Genomic DNA, 19,357 nt, shown 5'->3' on the forward strand with positions numbered 1-19,357 from the left:
AACCATCCTTCGAACTAGGTCATTGTTAGGTTCCTAGACAGAAAAACCAGAATTCCCTCCCAAACACAGCAAGAAGAAAGAAAACTCTGTTTTATTACAATGCAGAACAGAACACCCAAAAGGGTTACAAAGGAGAATAGCTCCTTTCACACAGGTTTAATCCTCCTTTCACACAGGTTTAATCCTGTCAACTTCTTACAACAATTCAGATATCCCCTCCCCCACAGCAGGTTGGTCTTTATTTAAAGACCCCCTCACCCCAACTAACTAACCCAACAACTAACTAACCCGCTTAACCCTTATTTTTAAATTTCCTTCTATGATACACCCTCCAAGTGCTGTCTTTATTTTCCTGCCTAACATTACTCATTTCTGACAAAACAACCTTGTCCTCAAGGTTGAAATCAGGTCACTGCTCCTTGATGTTCTTTTTCCAAATCTTCCTCAATCTGTCCCCACCCAGAATGATTCACCTCTGTAGGGTCTCCCTCATCTTCTGCAAAAATGATAACCCTCAAATTCTTTTCAGGGCAGCGATGTCCGGGACCGTACGCCCCTCCACAATGGAAACATCTTCCCTCTTCCCTTCTTCTCACATATTCGGGATAGGGAAGGGTCCTGGACCCCCTGTTTCTGGATCCTTCTCCTGGCCGAAACTCTCTATTGGAAGAAGAAGACTCATTCCTTGCTGTGCTAGTCAAACTAGACGAGACTGGCCCACTATTCCCCTTATGCAAATTTGTGTGGCATGTTATCCCGGTGCTTCCTTGATAATGCAGAAAAGACGCATTATTCCTATGCCCAAAACTGCTAATTTTTTCTTCCCTGAAGGACTCCTCAACATCCAGCGCAATCTCCATGGCTCTCATCAATTCTTTGGGGTCATGCGGTCTGATTTGATTACGAATCTTGGACTGTAATCCAGCAAAAAAATACCCCAGCAGCTGTTCCTCCCCTGTCTGTGGTGCTTGTGACACTAACAGCTCAAAATCTTGAATGTATTCATCAATTCTTCCATTCTGTTTGATCTTCGCCAGCTTCTCAAAAACAGAACTTCTCTCCTTTCCCCCAAACCTCCTATTCAGCGCCATGGAAAACTCTTCCCAAGAAGGATTCTTGGAGTTCTTTCTCCAAAAACTGAACCAAGGACTGGCGCTTCCCTCCATACTGATGAAGGCCAGTTTTAATCTTTCCCCTGCTATCACATTCTGCACCTCAAAGAATTTTTCAGCTCTGGCCAGCCAACCCATTGGGTCCTCGCCCTCAAACCCCGGTAACTCCACTCTCCTACCCCACGACTTCATCTCTCCTTCCTTCATCTTTTCCCATTGGCTATCCTGCCTTGATGGTTCCTCCACTCTTTCCTCACCATTCACCGAACACTCTCCCCCTTCCGACCTTCTATCTCCTTTCTTGAGATCCCGCAACATTTCTTTGATTTCTTTTAACTCCAGCATGCCTTCTTTCAACCCCAGAATTTCTGCTCTTATTTCAGAATTCCATTTCAATTGTTCGCTGGTAAATTTCTCTACTGCTGCCATCCTCTGTTCCATCTTTTCTTCCTCACTCTCTGTTTTTTCAGATCCGGCAGGTCGGACCAACTGTTAGGTTCCTAGACAGAAAAACCAGAATTCCCTCCCAAACACAGCAAGAAGAAAGAAAACTCTGTTTTATTACAATGCAGAACAGAACACCCAAAAGGGTTACAAAGGAGAATAGCTCCTTTCACACAGGTTTAATCCTGTCAACTTCTTACAACAATTCAGATATCCCCTCCCCCACAGCAGGTTGGTCTTTATTTAAAGACCCCCTCACCACAACTAACTAACCCGCTTAACCCTTATTTTTATATTTCCTTCTATGATACACCCTCCAAGTGCTGTCTTTATTTTCCTGCCTAACAGTCAGTCACTAGTGAAAAGAACCTCAGCATGGATGTTAACTGAATGGGAAGAAGATAGCTAATAGAGGCATTGGAGTACCTAGGCGCCATATATGTTTTCTTATGTTATATAAAATAATCATTTGGGGATGGGGAATTGAAATTTGAACAAACCAACCTTTTGCTCGCCTGATGGAATCTTCAAAGTGTAACAACAACCACGTGGTTGAATTTCACCAGCAAACTGTACTTCATTGTTCCTAACAGATAAAATCAATAATTATAAAAGAAAGAAAAATTAAGAGGAAGATCAAAGGAACTAATTATGTTCAACGCACACGGAGAGGGCATAGACTAAAGGGCTGTTTACCTCTCACCACAATGTGGACATTCAAAAGCTGATAACAAAATCTGCAGGAAAGGTAAATGTGACAATGAGTTATATTTCAGAAAACTAATGGACAGACAAAACAAAAGAAACAGCAGATAAAAATAATATGTATTACGATCCATTATGTAATTTGTGAATCAATAATGCTAATTCATTTAATTGAAATATGTAACAAATAACATCAGGGAGAAAAGTGAATGAGGCCTAAACATAAGGAAAGACAGAAATAAAGATGAAATTTAACTACATATATGATATATCCCAATACCTACTAACAGTAACCACTTGCCAATCACAAGAGCAAATGGAGCAATAGACAAGACATACCTTTCTGAAGTGGGGAATTAAAGTCAATAAAAATCTTGTAATCCCCTGACAAACATGACAGAAATTCAAGTCAGATGATAAAATTTAAATATTTTGGATGAAGATACAATATTAAGACTTAGGGTGAATTTGACTCATTTGTTGAGCGATAAAAAATTGTTTCCTTGATTTTTAACATGGCCCTGGATAGAACAACACAAAAGACGAAACACACAAAAAATGTAAATATTCATTACTCAATTACTCGGGTAATAATGTTGCTTGTAAATAAATTAGTACCATGACATTATTGCTTGATCCTGCCGGCAACTCGAGCGTGATGGAATGGCCTCGCTGCGCTCCTGATCCGTCTGCGCAGCTGTGTTCTCTACGCGAGCACCTTCAGAACCTCCTCTGCAAGCTCCGAACGTGACCTGCAAAACACACAGACGGCGCCTCTAGCGGCCGTTTGTGCTCCGACGCTCAAGTTAGTCCACAGAACCACCAAAAGAAAGCAACTGGAGAGCGTGATAACTCTCTTGAGAAAAGATGCTCTCTGTCTCTATGCGTAACCTCCTCTCTTTCAGACTCTGTGTCCCTCGGAAAAACCAAAAGTCCCTTTTTTGTCTCACCCTCACTCCCTTTTATCTTTCTCTTTGGTGACGTGATCAACAGGGCTCTGCTGCGCCTCTGGCGTGTGTCAGAACCCTGTTGTGCTTTCCTATCACCACCTACCCTCAGAGTTAGTGAGACTTGGGTGTCTGTGCCCGCCTGCGGGAGTCTGCGCTGGCTGTGCTAGGTTGCGCGAGACTGTTCCCTTTAGCGTGCGGAATACACTTTCGTCTGGGCCGCGCCATTCTCAAATGATGATACGTGGAAGCATGCTACTCACATCTAACCACACACGCGTCACCATTTGCAGGGCTCTGGTGCTTCTCTTTGCGGATCTAAGTTATTCCCTTGCGGAATGACTCAGACCCTTCTTCTATCTGGATAACTCGCGCGCTCGCAGGAGAGTGCCAGGTGTGGCTGGTCTAGGCACACTCACCAAACACTGCTCCCCGCGTAAGCGGCTTACCTTTCGTGGCGTCATGCATGTAATGGGTTGAGGGAGTAACCGATCACTGATCGGTGTACTGGCTCTCTCAGGCCATCCTCGTGCACGATTCCCTGAGGTATACTCATGCGGGGTTCATGCGTAACGCTCTCGCTGGGAACCTTGGTCCCAGTTTAACTGCGTGTAACACGAGACCCCGATGACAATGCACCCGATGACTGATCGGCGCCCTATTGCTCATGCGGGGTTCATGCGTAACGCTCTCGCTGGGAACCTTGGTCCCAGTTTAACTGCGTGTAACACGAGACCCCGATGACAATGCACCCGATGACTGATCGGTGCTCTATTGCTTCTCGCATTTCTCCACTTGATCTGTCGGTGGTCACTTGGTACTGACCACCGATCACCTTCGTGGTTCCTACGCCACCTGATCTATCTGTCACCTTGACCACGTGTCACCCTGCGATTGGTCCACGCGGTCGTCTTCTGCTAACGTTATCGAACACCGATGACCGATCGGATCACAAGCCCCCTAGTCTCGAGCTGAGAACTCGTTCTCAGTGAAGAGACTAAGTGATCGTGCCCTTGGTCCACGTGGCATGTGGGGCCAGCTCACGTGCCACCTAGCGTGCCATCTCACGTGCCGCTTCTTCTTTCCTCACGTGCGGCTTCCTTTAACGTTTTAACTCCCTCTCTTGATCTCGCGACACGTGGACGCATCAAACGGCCAGCGCTTAGTGTCGCTAACGCTTCCTTCTTTTCAAATAGGCGCGGGTTTTACTGTTCCTTCATCTTCTCCACTTAGCTCTCAGACTTCTTTCGAACCTTCTCTCCGCGCTTCCACCTTTCTTCAGATTCCTACCTTCAAGACTCTCGCGATCACTCAAAGGTATGGTTTTTCTTCTTTCCCAGTCTATTTAGGTTATTTCCATCGATTGCATTCATCTCCTTCATCGTTATGCATTCATCTTCTCTGCTTTCCTCTTCTCAACCCGCACTAGGGTTTCCCTGCTCCTTGCTTCGCTTTCTGCTATTCCTCCTTCCTCTCTTTTACCTGGGCATTTCTTTCTCATTCCCCTTCTTTGTTTTCACCGATCCATACATCATTTCCTCTTCTTCTACTCATTCTGACTTTTCGTTTTTCCTCCATTGCAGCTGTCTCACGATGGCTCGTTTGAAGCAAACTGCTCGCGTCATTGCTTCCTCTTCTGGTGCACAGCCTTCCGCGAGTGCACCAGCTTCGCCACCTCCTAGCGCAACCTCCTACCACGACAATGCCAGGGTCTACCAATGGGCTCCCCTGGCATTGCTTGCTGAGACGTCCACCCTACTGCCTCAAGGACACCTCACATCCCTGCTGAGCAATGACCCTGACGAGCCTTCCTGCGCCATCGATAGGGAGAACGATTTCAACATCCGAATACGCATCCCTCCCCGAGGGATGCCTATCTGCGTGGATGATAGGGCCACCAATGGGGTGCCCTTCACCTTTGTCTACTCCGCGATTTTCAAAAGACTGAAGTTGCGGCTGCCCTTCACTTTCTTCGAGAAGGAGTTGATGACAGAGCTCAACGTCGCTCCCTGCCAGTTTCACCCGAACGCCTGGGCTTTCCAAATTCTTTGCAACTACTTCGGGCTTCCCGCCTCTGTGGACGTGTTTCTCTATTTCTTCGAAGCGAAGAACCCTGGGGACAGGTCCTGGGTGAGCTTGAACGGGGTTGTTGGACGGGTGCTCTTGGGCCTGTACCAGCAATCCTTCAAAGATTGGAAAGGCAGGTTCTACATGATCTCTGCCACCCCACAAAGCCCAACGCTGCTCGAGGGGTACCCTCTCTACTGGGTTCCTGGGGTTGAGTTCAAAAAACCCCGGGGTCTTGAGGCTATGGCCCCTTATGAGCGCGAGCTGTGCGGGCTGCTGTCGGGAGCCAAATACAGCTCAGCCCTCCTCATCAAACATGAGTTTGATGTGCTATCCCTGAAGAAACATATAGGTAGGCTCTTCTTCTTTCACCTCTCAGATGTTTGCACATTCTCATTCATGTTTGTACATATCCTGACTTATTTGCATAACTATGTCATCTGACCCTTCCTTCTCTCTTTGATGCAGATATGATTTCAGGGAAAGACAGGAGGAAGGCCCTGATGGAGCTCGCTAGAGTCCAAGATACCAAAGGGACGGGCTCCCCTTCTTCCCCCACTGATCCAATTGCCGCTCAGCCTCTCTCGGTTGCGCCAACTGAAGGCGCGGGGCCAGAGAGGAAAAGAAAAAGGCTGGTGAAGGCCTTTGCTTCATCTGCTGCTGCTACTGCCGCCGCTGTTCTTGCTCCTTCAACCGAAGAGGAGAGTTCTGGCTCTCCTCTTATACCCCGCAGGAGGAAACTGCCAGCGATTGAAGGGACCTCGTCTCTCCAGCCCGGGGAGATTGAGGTGGTGGAGGTGGAGGAAAGTTCAGCCCCTCTTCCTTCTGCTCAACCAGCTCCAGCGCCCACAGACCTTCCTTCTCCGCGCCAAACGCCATCATCTCCCCCAGTAGGCCAACCTCTTGGTCGACCTGCTCTACCTGCTGGGGGCGTCTCTGCTCTACCTAAGGGGCCACCACCACCGCTGCCAACTCCGGTTGCTACCACTGAACATGGTGGGGCCAGCTCGCGACCAAGCGCCTCGGGGGCTAGTCACGAGAACCTCAGCAAGGTTATTTGCCTTGGTTCGACAGCTCATCAGCAACCGGGAGCTTGTTGATTGGAGCGGAGACGAGGTGGATATGCACCTTGCCAAGCAAATGATACTCTCCTTAGAGTTCTCCACTCAGCACCGCAAACAACTTGCCCTAGAGAAACGGGTACAGGAACTTGAGCACGACAAGGGGTTGCTGCAGAGTGACTTCGAGGCTGCACAAGGATCTGTTGCCCTGATGAGGGGTATGGTGGAGAAGTCTAGGAGAGAGTACCTAGCGCAAGTCCAGGAGACCATCAAGACTGAGATCTTGATGGGCCAAGCCGTTACCACGCTGGACTGTGAAATGGCCGAGTTGAAAAGCAAGGTTCTCCGCCTGGAAGACGAGACTTCCTCCCTTCAGCAAACGAACTCAGAACTGGCGGGGAAGCTCGAGGCTAGTGAGGAGAAGGCCGCATCCAAGGAGAAAGAGCTTGAGGAGGCAAGGTGCCAGCTAGAAGAAGCTTCCTCTTCCATCGCTTCCCTCACCACTGCAAAAGAAACTGCAGAAGCTGAGAGGGCCTCCTTAATGAGTGTGGGTGCTGAGGCTCTTACTGACGGGTTCGAGCTTGCACTCGAGCAGGTCCAATGTGTTCTCCCGGACCTGGACCTCTCGCAGTTCAGCATTCACCACGAAGTGGAAGATGGGAAACTTATTCCTCCTCCTTCTTGAGCTCTTTCCATTTTTTGTAACCTTCGTTTTGTAACTTTAAATTTCTGCACCATTGACTATTGTACCTGAAGCTTCTTTTAAGTGTCTTTGTTAATATACATTGGTTTCAGCTGCACAACTTTCTCTTTGTGTTTTCTTGACTTCTATCTTTCTATTTGCACACGATTATCTGTTAACCAGCTTAGGCTTAGCGCGACCTTGAGCCTTGTCTTTTCCTTTTCGCATGGCTAAGTGTTGGCCAGTTTAGGCCTAGCGCGATCTCAAGCCTCTGATCTTGGCTTCTAACTCAATCACGACTAACAACTCGCTTAACTTGATCTCTAACAGTCCTTGTGCATGGCTTCGTACTGGGTATTCTGTTTGCTAACTTGATATGTGAGAACTTGTTTGGGAAAGCTTCCGCAAACAGGGCACTTACACACTAACACCTCTGCTGGCGACTCATCGGTCTTCGACGGTCGCGCTCTAACCCTCGGCGCTCTCAGCGTTTCTTGAGTCACGACCGATGACCGATCGTTAGACATTCCATCGCTTTGTACACATGAAGTACCTGGTTGTCTGACACGAACGCTCGTGGTACCTTCAAGGTTGGGCGCCTGTGATCGGTCATCGTTCTACGGTCTTTTCTTAGCTTCTCTGTGGCTCCAGTGCTAAGTGCATAGAGGACTTCGTCATCAATCTTTCGAGGTGATGCCTTGTTTTGGGGAAAGAAAAGTGTTTCTCGCTGACCCCTCTTACCTTCCCCAGGGTCATCAACCTTTGCGGATTGGTCGATCTTTCCCTACCTCACACCTGGGGTGAGAAGGGTTTCAAACTAAGAGCTTACTGGGCCAATATGGGTGTATGCCAAGTGGGCAAGGACTGCTGTCAAAATCTTTCCTTTCCCTCACTTGGTCTTACTAACCCCCTCGGGGTTTCAAACTTCTAACTGCTTACGCTCACACCTGGGGTGAGGAAGACTCAGATTAGTGCCAGCACTTGCGCCTAGGGCAAGTAGGGCCTAATCAATCACCTGCACTTGCACCTGGGGCAAGGAGGATTCTGACGTCAATACTTGAGCACACTTGATACGCTGGAAATTTTCTTTTTAATTGGGTGGCCTCATCAAAAACCCTCCTTAGGGAAAAGAGTGCCCCCTTGTCTGTTCAACTGTTTCCACTACATACAAAGCATGTACCTCTTAGCGCGAGAACGCCATTACTGTACAACTTTTAACTGAAATAGAATTTTAAATGGGTAGCGTTCCACGTTCGGGGGATTGCTCCTCCCTCCAAAGTCTCTAGGCGATAGGCTCCGTTTTCCAACGTCTCCACCACTCTGTACGGGCCTGTCCACTTTGGGGACAACTTGTTCTGCATGTCAATCTGATGTGCCTTTCTCATCACCAGATCACCTTCCTGGAAGCGCCTGAGCCTCACTTTAGAGTTGTGCCTTCGTTCTACTCTTCTTTTGACGGCTTCAGCGCTGATTCTGGCTTCTTCTCGCACTTCTTCCAGTAGGTCGAGATTCACCCTTCGTTCTTCATTGGATTCTTCAGCAATGAAATTCAAAAACCTGGGGGAGTTCTCCTGTATTTCCACAGGGATCATGGCATCTGTCCCGTAAACGAGGCTGAAGGGCGTCTCGTGGGTGCTGGACTGTGGGGTGGTATGGTAAGACCATACGATTCTGGGAACCTCCTCAGCCCAGCTCCCTTTAGCCTTGTCTAACCTTCGCTTCAGCCCCCTGAGCAGTACTCGGTTGGCTGACTCTACCTGCCCATTTGTCTGCGGGTGTTCTACTGAGGCGAAAACTTGCTGTATTTTTAACTCCTCGCACCTCTTCCTCAGCTGATGACTCGTGAACTGGGTGCCATTGTCGGAGACTAACCTCTTGGGTACTCCGAAGCGACAGACGATGTTTTTCCAGACGAAGTGTTGGACTTTCTGTGCGGTGATGTGAGCAATTGGTTCTGCCTCCACCCACTTGGTGAAGTACTCGATGGCCACTATGAGGAACTTCATCTGCCTTATCGCCAAGGGAAAGGGTCCCAGGATGTCAATCCCCCATGTGTGGAATGGCCACGGGCTACGGATGGATCTCAACTCCTCGGGGGGCGCCTTATGCCAGTCCGCGTGAAGTTGGCACTGTCTGCAACGCTGAGCAAACCTTACGCAGTCTTCCTTCAGCCTTGGGCAGTAGTAACCTGCACGGAGTATCCTACTTGCCAAAGCGCGACCCCCTACATGGCTCCCGCACACCCCTTCGTGCAGCTCAGACATGAGTCTAGTGCATTGCTCGCCGTGCACGCAGGTCTGCACTGGGTGAGAAAATCCAATTCTAAAGAGGTTCCCATCGATAAGAGTAAACTTACTCGAGCTCCTCTTTATCCTTTTTGCTTCTGCTTCATCGAGCGGGAGTATGCCGTCTTTTAAGTACAACTGGTACGGCGTTATCCACGTGTCTGGCTCCTTCGTCGCGCAGACTTCCATCGACTCATCGGTCTTCGACGGTCGCGCTCTAACCCTCGGCGCTCTCAGCGTTTCTTGAGTTAACGACCGATGACCGATCGTCAGGCGCTCCATCGCTTTGTACACATGAAGTACCTGGTTGTCTGACACGAACGCTCGTGGTACCTTCAAGGTTTCCTGAATGACGGTCCTCTGCTTCCCTCCTTTGCCTGAGCTACCTGGGAGCCCCCCAGCGTAACATCTTCCTCCCTCTGAGCGCCGCGCGTTACCTCAACACCCGATCGTTCCTCGTGCACTCCTGGTGGTGGTGTCGAGGTGACGTGGCATACGCTCCTCTTCTGCCTGAGGCTGTTCTCATAACAGCGCCTAGCCTCGGCCTGATCTGACTTGATGTTCATCACTGTCCCCTCCATCGACGACAGCTTTAGCTTCATGTGCCTCGTCGAGGGTACTGCGCCCAACCTATTAAGTGTGGGCCTCCCCAACAAGACATTGTACGCCGAGGGGGCGTTCACCACCAAGTATCTTATCCTTTCTGTGCGGGCCGTCGTTCCATCGGTGAACGTCGTTCTCAACTCAATGTACCCCCGCACCTCCACCTGGTCCCCTGTAAAGCCATAGAGAGACCCGGTGTATGGCCTTAGCTGATCAGGGGACAACTGCAACTTGTCGAAGGTCGGCAAGAACATAACATCCGCTGAGCTTCCCTGATCTACGAGCACTCTGTGCACTCGTCTTCCTGCTGTGATGAGGGAGATGACCACGGGGTCGTTATCGTGTGGGACAACGTCCCGCAGGTCAGCCTTCCTGAAGGTAATATCTACTTCGGGGAAATGGCTCTCGTCCACTGAATCCACTGCCATAACTGATCGAGTGTACCTCCTTCTTTGTGAGGCAGTGCATCCCCCGCCAGAAAAACCTCCTGCAATTGTTTGCACCTCCTCGTGCACAGGGATTTCGTGCTGCTGCTCTCCAGCCTTGGACCCCGACGCGCGATCACCCTGCGGCTCGCGCAGGTAATCAGTTAGGAGTCCGGATTTCACCAACTCTGCCAGTTGGTGCCCCAACGCTAGGCATGAGTGGAGGGTGTGCCCAAAGGCCTGATGAAATTCGCACCACTCATCCTTCTTCCTTCCAAGTACCTTGTCTGTCTTCTCTGGTATTCGGAGTCTTGCTGCTACAGCAGGAAGAGCGATGAGGTCTGCTAATCCCACCGTGAAATTGTACCTTGGGGGAGCCTTATCCTCCCTTACACGCCCCCTGCCCTGGTCCTTGCGCGGTGCATAGGGACGGGGTTTTCCTTGTTCCTTCCTTCCCTCCTTGGTTTCGTGCACCCTTGCCTGCTGCTGCGGCCTTCCTTGCCCTCCGCGCGGTCTGGGTGGAGCAGCACTTCCTCTTTTCTCAGAAACCTCCGTTTCTGCCACTATGTGCGCCACCGCGTGTCGTCTGATCTCTGCAAAGGTGCTGGGGTGGCTCCTGATGAGAGACTCACTGAAGGGGCCAGGCAGCACTCCCTTCTTGAACGCGTGGACCAGCATATCCTCGTCTTTGCTGGGCAATCTAACCACTTGTGCTCCAAAGCGATTGAGGTAGTCCTTCAGCGACTCACCTTGATACTGACGCACATCGAACAAATCATACGACACCACCGCAGGTGCTTTATTCACGATGTACTGCTCAGTAAAAAGCTTCGTAAACTGGGGGAAGTACGTAATATGTCCTTCTGGCAGGCTAACGAACCACTCCATGGCGATTCCGCTCAACGTGCTCATAAACATTTTGCAGTACACTGCATCTGAACCCCCAGATAACATCATCTGGGTGTGGAACGCCGTCAGATGCGCCTCCGGGTCTTCTACCCCCGTGAACGACGCCTTTATTCCCACCAGGTTGGAAGGCACCATGGTTCCCATGACTTCAGGGGAGAAGGGCATGGGAAACGCCCTCGGAGGCGTCGCTGGTTTCGACACCCTCTCTTCAACTGTAAGCTCCCTCTGCGCCTGCAGCGTCCTCCTCAACTCTTCATTTACCCGGTTTAGCTTGTCATTCCTGCTCTGTGACGCAGCCAACTCCGTCTGCATCCTCTCTTGCTCAGTTCTGGACGCTGCGACGTTGCTCTGCAACGTACGCACCATCTCCAGGACCTGCGCCATTGTCACAGTTCCTTCGTCTCCAGATGGCGCAGGCGGTGGTTGTCTGTTTCTTGGCATCTTTCTTGGCAAAGATCTTAGCAAAAACTCTGGCAAGCTTCAAACTGTGGTGTATATGGGACCACGATTCACACGGCCCCACGGTGGGCGCCAAATGATACTGCCGGCAACTCGAGCGTGATGGAATGGCCTCGCTGCGCTCCTGATCCGTCTGCGCAGCTGTGTTCTCTACGCGAGCACCTTCAGAACCTCCTCTGCAAGCTCCGAACGTGACCTGCAAAACACACAGACGGCGCCTCTAGCGGCCGTTTGTGCTCCGACGCTCAAGTTAGTCCACAGAACCACCAAAAGAAAGCAACTGGAGAGCGTGATAACTCTTGAGAAAAGATGCTCTCTGTCTCTATGCGTAACCTCCTCTCTTTCAAACTCTGTGTCCCTCGGAAAAACCAAAAGTCCCTTTTTTTCTCACCCTCACTCCCTTTTATCTTTCTCTTTGGTGACGTGATCAACAGGGCTCTGCTGCGCCTCTAGCGTGTGTCAGAACCCTGTTGTGCTTTCCTATCACCACCTACCCTCAGAGTTAGTGAGACTTGGGTGTCTGTGCCCGCCAGCGGGAGTCTGCGCTGGCTGTGCTAGGCTGCGCGAGACTGTTCCCTTTAGCGTGCGGAATACACTTTCGTCTGGGCCGCGCCATTCTCAAATGATGATACGTGGAGGCATGCTACTCACATCTAACCACACACGCGTCACCATTTGCAGGGCTCTGGTGCTTCTCTTTGCGGATCTAAGTTATTCCCTTGCGGAATGACTCAGACCCTTCTTCTATCTGGATAACTCGCGCACTCGCAGGAGAGTGCCAGGTGTGGCTGGTCTAGGCACACTCACCAAACACTGCTCCCCGCGTAAGCGGCTTACCTTTCGTGGCGTCATGCATGTAATGGGTTGAGGGAGTAACCGATCACTGATCGGTGTACTGGCTCCCTCAGGCCATCCTCGTGCACGATTCCCTGAGGTATACTCATGCGGGGTTCATGCGTAACGCTCTCGCTGGGAACCTTGGTCCCAGTTTAACTGCGTGTAACACGAGACCCCGATGACAATGCACCCGATGACTGATCGGCGCCCTATTGCTCATGCGGGGTTCATGCGTAACGCTCTCGCTGGGAACCTTGGTCCCAGTTTAACTGCGTGTAACACGAGACCCCGATGACAATGCACCCGATGACTGATCGGTGCTCTATTGCTTCTCGCGTTTCTCCACTTGATCTGTCGGTGGTCACTTGGTACTGACCACCGATCACCTTCGTGGTTCCTACGCCACCTGATCTATCTGTCACCTTGACCACGTGTCACCCTGCAATTGGTCCACGCGGTCGTCTTCTGCTAACGTTATCGAACACCGATGACCGATCGGATCATTGCTCCTTTATCCTAACTATTCGATTAGTACTCTAACAAAAAATAAATTATTATTTCTTCAAAAAAAAAGTTGAACTAAACGCAGGCAACTTCTACTTCCATGCACAAGACCACCCAAAGTCAGATATACCCTTCAACTAGATCTCATTAATACCGATAAAGAATAACCATCAACGCCTGCTCACCTCCAAAATGCTTGTGCAGCGCATCAACCCTGGTGCTAAGTGCTAACTATTCTACATGTGCAGTGCACCAACCGAATACAAAGACAATAAGTGCTACCAATTCAACATGTGCAGTGCATTGGCCATATACAATAAACAAACAAAAAAATTTGATTGTGCCCTGTACAAACCTAATGTAAAAGTGCAGTGCATCAACCTGATGAATAGACAAAAACAAAATTTTTGCTTGTGCCAACTGCAAACCAATTCTGCAGATGGAGTCTGTCGACCTGATACAATAGACAAAACAAAAAAGTTTTGCCTGCACTAATACGAACCAATACTACATGTGTAGTGCATCAAACCGATGCAATAGACAAAACCAAAACGTTTTGTTTGTGCCGACTGTAAACCTATTCTACATGTGCAATGCATTGATCCAACACAATAGAGAAAGCAAAATGTTTAGGTAATGAGTGCTAACGTATTCTAGGAGTGCAGTGCATCATCTAATTGTAACAGACAACAGTTTTGTTAGTGCCAAGTGCTAGCCTATTCCACTTGTGCAGTGTACCGACCCTGATACAATAGACAAAACAAAAAGATTTCCTTGTGACTTGGTTGCTTGGGCAAAGTGCTAACTATTCGTTTTGTCCAATCCTTCAATATGAACAAAACGTATCCTTAGTTCCCAACTCATACACGCAAACAATTTAATTAAGAGCTTAATTAAGTTCCCATTACATGAAACTTAACATCATAAATTTGATTATTATAATAAACTAGAAAATGGCTTATATTGATAAATTTCTCCTAAAAACTTATGCAAAACAAATAGTACTATTACAAGTCACTTTCACAAACTTGAGCGAAATAAAAACTATATGACCTGAGTTCAAGGAGTTGTGAGTTCAAGGAGTTGTGAGTTCAAAGAGTTGTGAGTTCAAAGAGTTGTGAGTTCAAAGCGGTGTTCATTACCACCCCCACAATCCCCAAACCCCAACTAAACGCATTGATGGATAAAGTAAACACACCACCGGCTCATAAATTAAACGCATCGAAGCAGGAGGAGGCAAAAACAAGGTGCGTTGTTTAGAACATGACAAAGTTCACCAACTAATTCAGAGAGAAGGGAAAAGGGCAAAAAAATGGTGTATTGAATACAAATTAAACGCAGTGAAGCGGGGAAAGAAAAAAAAAACAAGGTGCATTGTTTAAACTTCGCCAACGTTCACCGATTAAATACGAGGGAAGAGAAAAAAAAATTAAAAGAAATCGAGCATTGTTCATAGACTATTAAAAGCAATGACGCAGAGAAGAAGAAAAAACACATGAGCATGGCATAAACATCTAACGTTCACCCGATAAATTACGAGGGACGGAAAAGAAGGAGTAAAAGTAATCGAGTATTGAATACAAGTTGAACGCATTGATGCAGCGGAAGAAGAAAACAAAGCGCTAACTTCGCAACGTCCACCGAAAGAAGAATAAAATAGTAAAAGAATGGAGAATTGAATCCCTGAATTAACCACGCCAAAGGTGCGCGAAAAAGTAGAAAGTGAATTCATTGAAAAGCCAAAGGAAAAGGAAAAGGTGGCGGAGAATGGGGAGAAGCTTACGTTTTCACCACATCGCATGCAAAGACTTTCGAGGCTGTAGAGAGGAGCATCACCGTCATCGGCTGAAACGGCCTCCACTACCGATCCTACATCCACGATTTGGTCGCTTTTCGCATTCCCTTCCATTACTCAATTCAACAAGTTTTACTGTGAGAACCTTCAATTTCAACCAGAGTGACTACAGTTCCTGAACCGATGCAAAAGAAGTAGAATGCTGATTTCTATTAGCCTGTTTTGTGTTGGGGAAGACGCTGGAAGAAACTAGGGTACACGTCATCGGGTAAAGTTATTCTGGTCGGGTCATTGTATGGGTCCATTGCCCAAGTACTTGTTGGATTCAAAAAATCGAATTTACGCGGTTGACATTTAAACTGTTGGATGAGTTTTATTCAATCTAATGTGTTTAAAATAAATTGCATTTTACCTTGCAGGTTACTACGATGAATGTTTAATTTTATTTAATAAAAAAAAAACAAGTTATGTTTTAGCATGAATGTTTTATTTCTTCCCTTATTTAGTTTACTTTCGGGTTGAGCTATCAGCTTAGTTTTCGCATTGCTTTCGGTCCAATCTCTCGGCCCGGTATACATTGCTTTCGGTCGGCCCAGTACACATTGCATTCTTTCGGTCGGCCACATTGCTTTCGGTCGGCCCAGTACAAAAACTAATGCTAAAACATAACTTGTTTTTTTTTATTAAATAAAATTAAACATTCATCGTAGTAACCTGCAAGGTAAAATGCAATTTATTTTAAACACATTAGATTGAATAAAACTCATCCAACAGTTTAAATGTCAACCGCGTAAATTCGATTTTTTGAATCCAACAAGTACTTGGGCAATGGACCCATACAATGACCCGACCAGAATAACTTTACCCGATGACGTGTACCCTAGTTTCTTCCAGCGTCTTCCCCAACACAAAACAGGCTAATAGAAATCAGCATTCTACTTCTTTTGCATCGGTTCAGGAACTGTAGTCACTCTGGTTGAAATTGAAGGTTCTCACAGTAAAACTTGTTGAATTGAGTAATGGAAGGGAATGCGAAAAGCGACCAAATCGTGGATGTAGGATCGGTAGTGGAGGCCGTTTCAGCCGATGACGGTGATGCTCCTCTCTACAGCCTCGAAAGTCTTTGCATGCGATGTGGTGAAAACGTAAGCTTCTCCCCATTCTCCGCCACCTTTTCCTTTTCCTTTGGCTTTTCAATGAATTCACTTTCTACTTTTTCGCGCACCTTTGGCGTGGTTAATTCAGGGATTCAATTCTCCATTCTTTTACTATTTTATTCTTCTTTCGGTGGACGTTGCGAAGTTAGCGCTTTGTTTTCTTCTTCCGCTGCATCAATGCGTTCAACTTGTATTCAATACTCGATTACTTTTACTCCTTCTTTTCCGTCCCTCGTAATTTATCGGGTGAACGTTAGATGTTTATGCCATGCTCATGTGTTTTTTCTTCTTCTCTGCGTCATTGCTTTTAATAGTCTATGAACAATGCTCGATTTCTTTTAATTTTTTTTTCTCTTCCCTCGTATTTAATCGGTGAACGTTGGCGAAGTTTAAACAATGCACCTTGTTTTTTTTTTCTTTCCCCGCTTCACTGCGTTTAATTTGTATTCAATACACCATTTTTTTGCCCTTTTCCCTTCTCTCTGAATTAGTTGGTGAACTTTGTCATGTTCTAAACAACGCACCTTGTTTTTGCCTCCTCCTGCTTCGATGCGTTTAATTTATGAGCCGGTGGTGTGTTTACTTTATCCATCAATGCGTTTAGTTGGGGTTTGGGGATTGTGGGGGTGGTAATGAACACCGCTTTGAACTCACAACTCTTTGAACTCACAACTCTTTGAACTCACAACTCCTTGAACTCACAACTCCTTGAACTCAGGTCATATAGTTTTTATTTCGCTCAAGTTTGTGAAAGTGACTTGTAATAGTACTATTTGTTTTGCATAAGTTTTTAGGAGAAATTTATCAATATAAGCCATTTTCTAGTTTATTATAATAATCAAATTTATGATGTTAAGTTTCATGTAATGGGAACTTAATTAAGCTCTTAATTAAATTGTTTGCGTGTATGAGTTGGGAACTAAGGATACGTTTTGTTCATATTGAAGGATTGGACAAAACGAATAGTTAGCACTTTGCCCAAGCAACCAAGTCACAAGGAAATCTTTTTGTTTTGTCTATTGTATCAGGGTCGGTACACTGCACAAGTGGAATAGGCTAGCACTTGGCACTAACAAAACTGTTGTCTGTTACAATTAGATGATGCACTGCACTCCTAGAATACGTTAGCACTCATTACCTAAACATTTTGCTTTCTCTATTGTGTTGGATCAATGCATTGCACATGTAGAATAGGTTTACAGTCGGCACAAACAAAACGTTTTGGTTTTGTCTATTGCATCGGTTTGATGCACTACACATGTAGTATTGGTTCGTATTAGTGCAGGCAAAACTTTTTTGTTTTGTCTATTGTATCAGGTCGACAGACTCCATCTGCAGAATTGGTTTGCAGTTGGCACAAGCAAAAATTTTGTTTTTGTCTATTCATCAGGTTGATGCACTGCACTTTTACATTAGGTTTGTACAGGGCACAATCAAATTTTTTTGTTTGTTTATTGTATATGGCCAATGCACTGCACATGTTGAATTGGTAGCACTTATTGTCTTTGTATTAGGTTGGTGCACTGCACATGTAGAATAGTTAGCACTTAGCACCAGGGTTGATGCGCTGCACAAGCATTTTGGAGGTGAGCAGGCGTTGATGGTTATTCTTTATCGGTATTAATGAGATCTAGTTGAAGGGTATATCTGACTTTGGGTGGTCTTGTGCATGGAAGTAGAAGTTGCCTGCGTTTAGTTCAACTTTTTTTTTGAAGAAATAATAATTTATTTTTTGTTAGAGTACTAATCGAATAGTTAGGATAAAGGAGCAATAATGTCATGGTACTAATTTATTTACAAGCAACATTATTACCCGAGTAATTGAGTAATGAATATTTACATTTTTTGTGTGTTTCGTCTTTTGTGTTGTTCTATCCAGGGCCATGTTAAAAATCAAGGAAACAATTTTTTATCGCTCAACAAATGAGTCAAATTCACCCTAAGTCTTAATATTGTATCTTCATCCAAAATATTTAAATTTTATCATCTGACTTGAATTTCTGTCATGTTTGTCAGGGGATTACAAGATTTTTATTGACTTTAATTCCCCACTTCAGAAAGGTATGTCTTGTCTATTGCTCCATTTGCTCTTGTGATTGGCAAGTGGTTACTATTAGTAGGTATTGGGATATATCATATATGTAGTTAAATTTCATCTTTATTTCTGTCTTTCCTTATGTTTAGGCCTCATTCACTTTTCTCCCTGATGTTATTTGTTACATATTTCAATTAAATGAATTAGCATTATTGATTCACAAATTACATAATGGATCGTAATACATATTATTTTTATCTGCTGTTTCTTTTGTTTTGTCTGTCCATTAGTTTTCTGAAATATAACTCATTGTCACATTTACCTTTCCTGCAGATTTTGTTATCAGCTTTTGAATGTCCACATTGTGGTGAGAGGTAAACGGCCCTTTAGTCTATGCCCTCTCCGTGTGCGTTGAACATAATTAGTTCCTTTGATCTTCCTCTTAATTTTTCTTTCTTTTATAATTATTGATTTTATCTGTTAGGAACAATGAAGTACAGTTTGCTGGTGAAATTCAACCACGTGGTTGTTGTTACACTTTGAAGATTCCATCAGGCGAGCAAAAGGTTGGTTTGTTCAAATTTCAATTCCCCATCCCCAAATGATTATTTTATATAACATAAGAAAACATATATGGCGCCTAGGTACTCCAATGCCTCTATTAGCTATCTTCTTCCCATTCAGTTAACATCCATGCTGAGGTTCTTGACACTAGTGACTGACTGTTAGGCAGGAAAATAAAGACAGCACTTGGAGGGTGTATCATAGAAGGAAATTTAAAAATAAGGGTTAAGCGGGTTAGTTAGTTGTTGGGTTAGTTAGTTGTGGTGAGGGGGTCTTTAAATAAAGACCAACCTGCTGTGGGGGAGGGGATATCTGAATTGTTGTAAGAAGTTGACAGGATTAAACCTGTGTGAAAGGAGCTATTCTCCTTTGTAACCCTTTTGGGTGTTCTGTTCTGCATTGTAATAAAACAGAGTTTTCTTTCTTCTTGCTGTGTTTGGGAGGGAATTCTGGTTTTTCTGTCTAGGAACCTAACAGTTGGTCCGACCTGCCGGATCTGAAAAAACAGAGAGTGAGGAAGAAAAGATGGAACAGAGGATGGCAGCAGTAGAGAAATTTACCAGCGAACAATTGAAATGGAATTCTGAAATAAGAGCAGAAATTCTGGGGTTGAAAGAAGGCATGCTGGAGTTAAAAGAAATCAAAGAAATGTTGCGGGATCTCAAGAAAGGAGATAGAAGGTCGGAAGGGGGAGAGAGTTCGGTGAATGGTGAGGAAAGAGTGGAGGAACCATCAAGGCAGGATAGCCAATGGGAAAAGATGAAGG

The 19,357-nt window shown here is 46.1% G+C and overlaps 2 protein-coding genes across 2 annotated transcripts; one reads left to right on the plus strand and one right to left on the minus strand.

Moving 5' to 3' along the window:
• Window positions 1-1,957: 1,957 nt before the first annotated feature.
• On the minus strand, window positions 1,958-15,064 carry LOC137817552 (zinc finger chaperone ZPR1-like). Its single transcript, XM_068620839.1, has 4 exons — window positions 14,824-15,064; window positions 2,601-2,645; window positions 2,253-2,293; window positions 1,958-2,142 (listed from the first exon to the last, which is right to left on the minus strand). The coding sequence occupies exons 1-4, from the start codon at window positions 14,947-14,949 to the stop codon at window positions 2,022-2,024; spliced, it is 333 nt and encodes a 110-aa protein (XP_068476940.1). The 5' UTR covers window positions 14,950-15,064; the 3' UTR covers window positions 1,958-2,021.
• A 675-nt stretch (window positions 15,065-15,739) lies between these two features.
• LOC137817551 (zinc finger chaperone ZPR1-like) lies at window positions 15,740-18,764 on the plus strand. Its single transcript, XM_068620838.1, has 4 exons — window positions 15,740-15,980; window positions 18,009-18,053; window positions 18,361-18,401; window positions 18,512-18,764. Exons 1-4 carry the CDS (start codon window positions 15,855-15,857, stop codon window positions 18,630-18,632), a joined length of 333 nt encoding a protein of 110 aa, XP_068476939.1. The 5' UTR covers window positions 15,740-15,854; the 3' UTR covers window positions 18,633-18,764.
• Window positions 18,765-19,357: the final 593 nt, after the last annotated feature.

The sequence above is a fragment of the Phaseolus vulgaris genome, unplaced genomic scaffold (assembly GCF_000499845.2).
Source record: "Phaseolus vulgaris cultivar G19833 unplaced genomic scaffold, P. vulgaris v2.0 scaffold_133, whole genome shotgun sequence".
Lineage (NCBI taxonomy): Eukaryota > Viridiplantae > Streptophyta > Magnoliopsida > Fabales > Fabaceae > Phaseolus > Phaseolus vulgaris.

Coding starts and splice junctions, on each gene's coding strand:
- LOC137817552 (XM_068620839.1), bottom strand. CDS start 14,949: ATGGAAGGGAATGCGAAAAGCGACCAAATCGTGGATGTAGGATCGGTA. Junction 2,294..2,600: donor TAATTCCCCACTTCAGAAAG/GTATGTCTTGTC, acceptor CCTTTCCTGCAG/ATTTTGTTATCAGCTTTTGA. Junction 2,143..2,252: donor TGTCCACATTGTGGTGAGAG/GTAAACAGCCCT, acceptor TTTATCTGTTAG/GAACAATGAAGTACAGTTTG.
- LOC137817551 (XM_068620838.1), top strand. CDS start 15,855: ATGGAAGGGAATGCGAAAAGCGACCAAATCGTGGATGTAGGATCGGTA. Junction 15,981..18,008: donor GCATGCGATGTGGTGAAAAC/GTAAGCTTCTCC, acceptor CATGTTTGTCAG/GGGATTACAAGATTTTTATT. Junction 18,402..18,511: donor TGTCCACATTGTGGTGAGAG/GTAAACGGCCCT, acceptor TTTATCTGTTAG/GAACAATGAAGTACAGTTTG.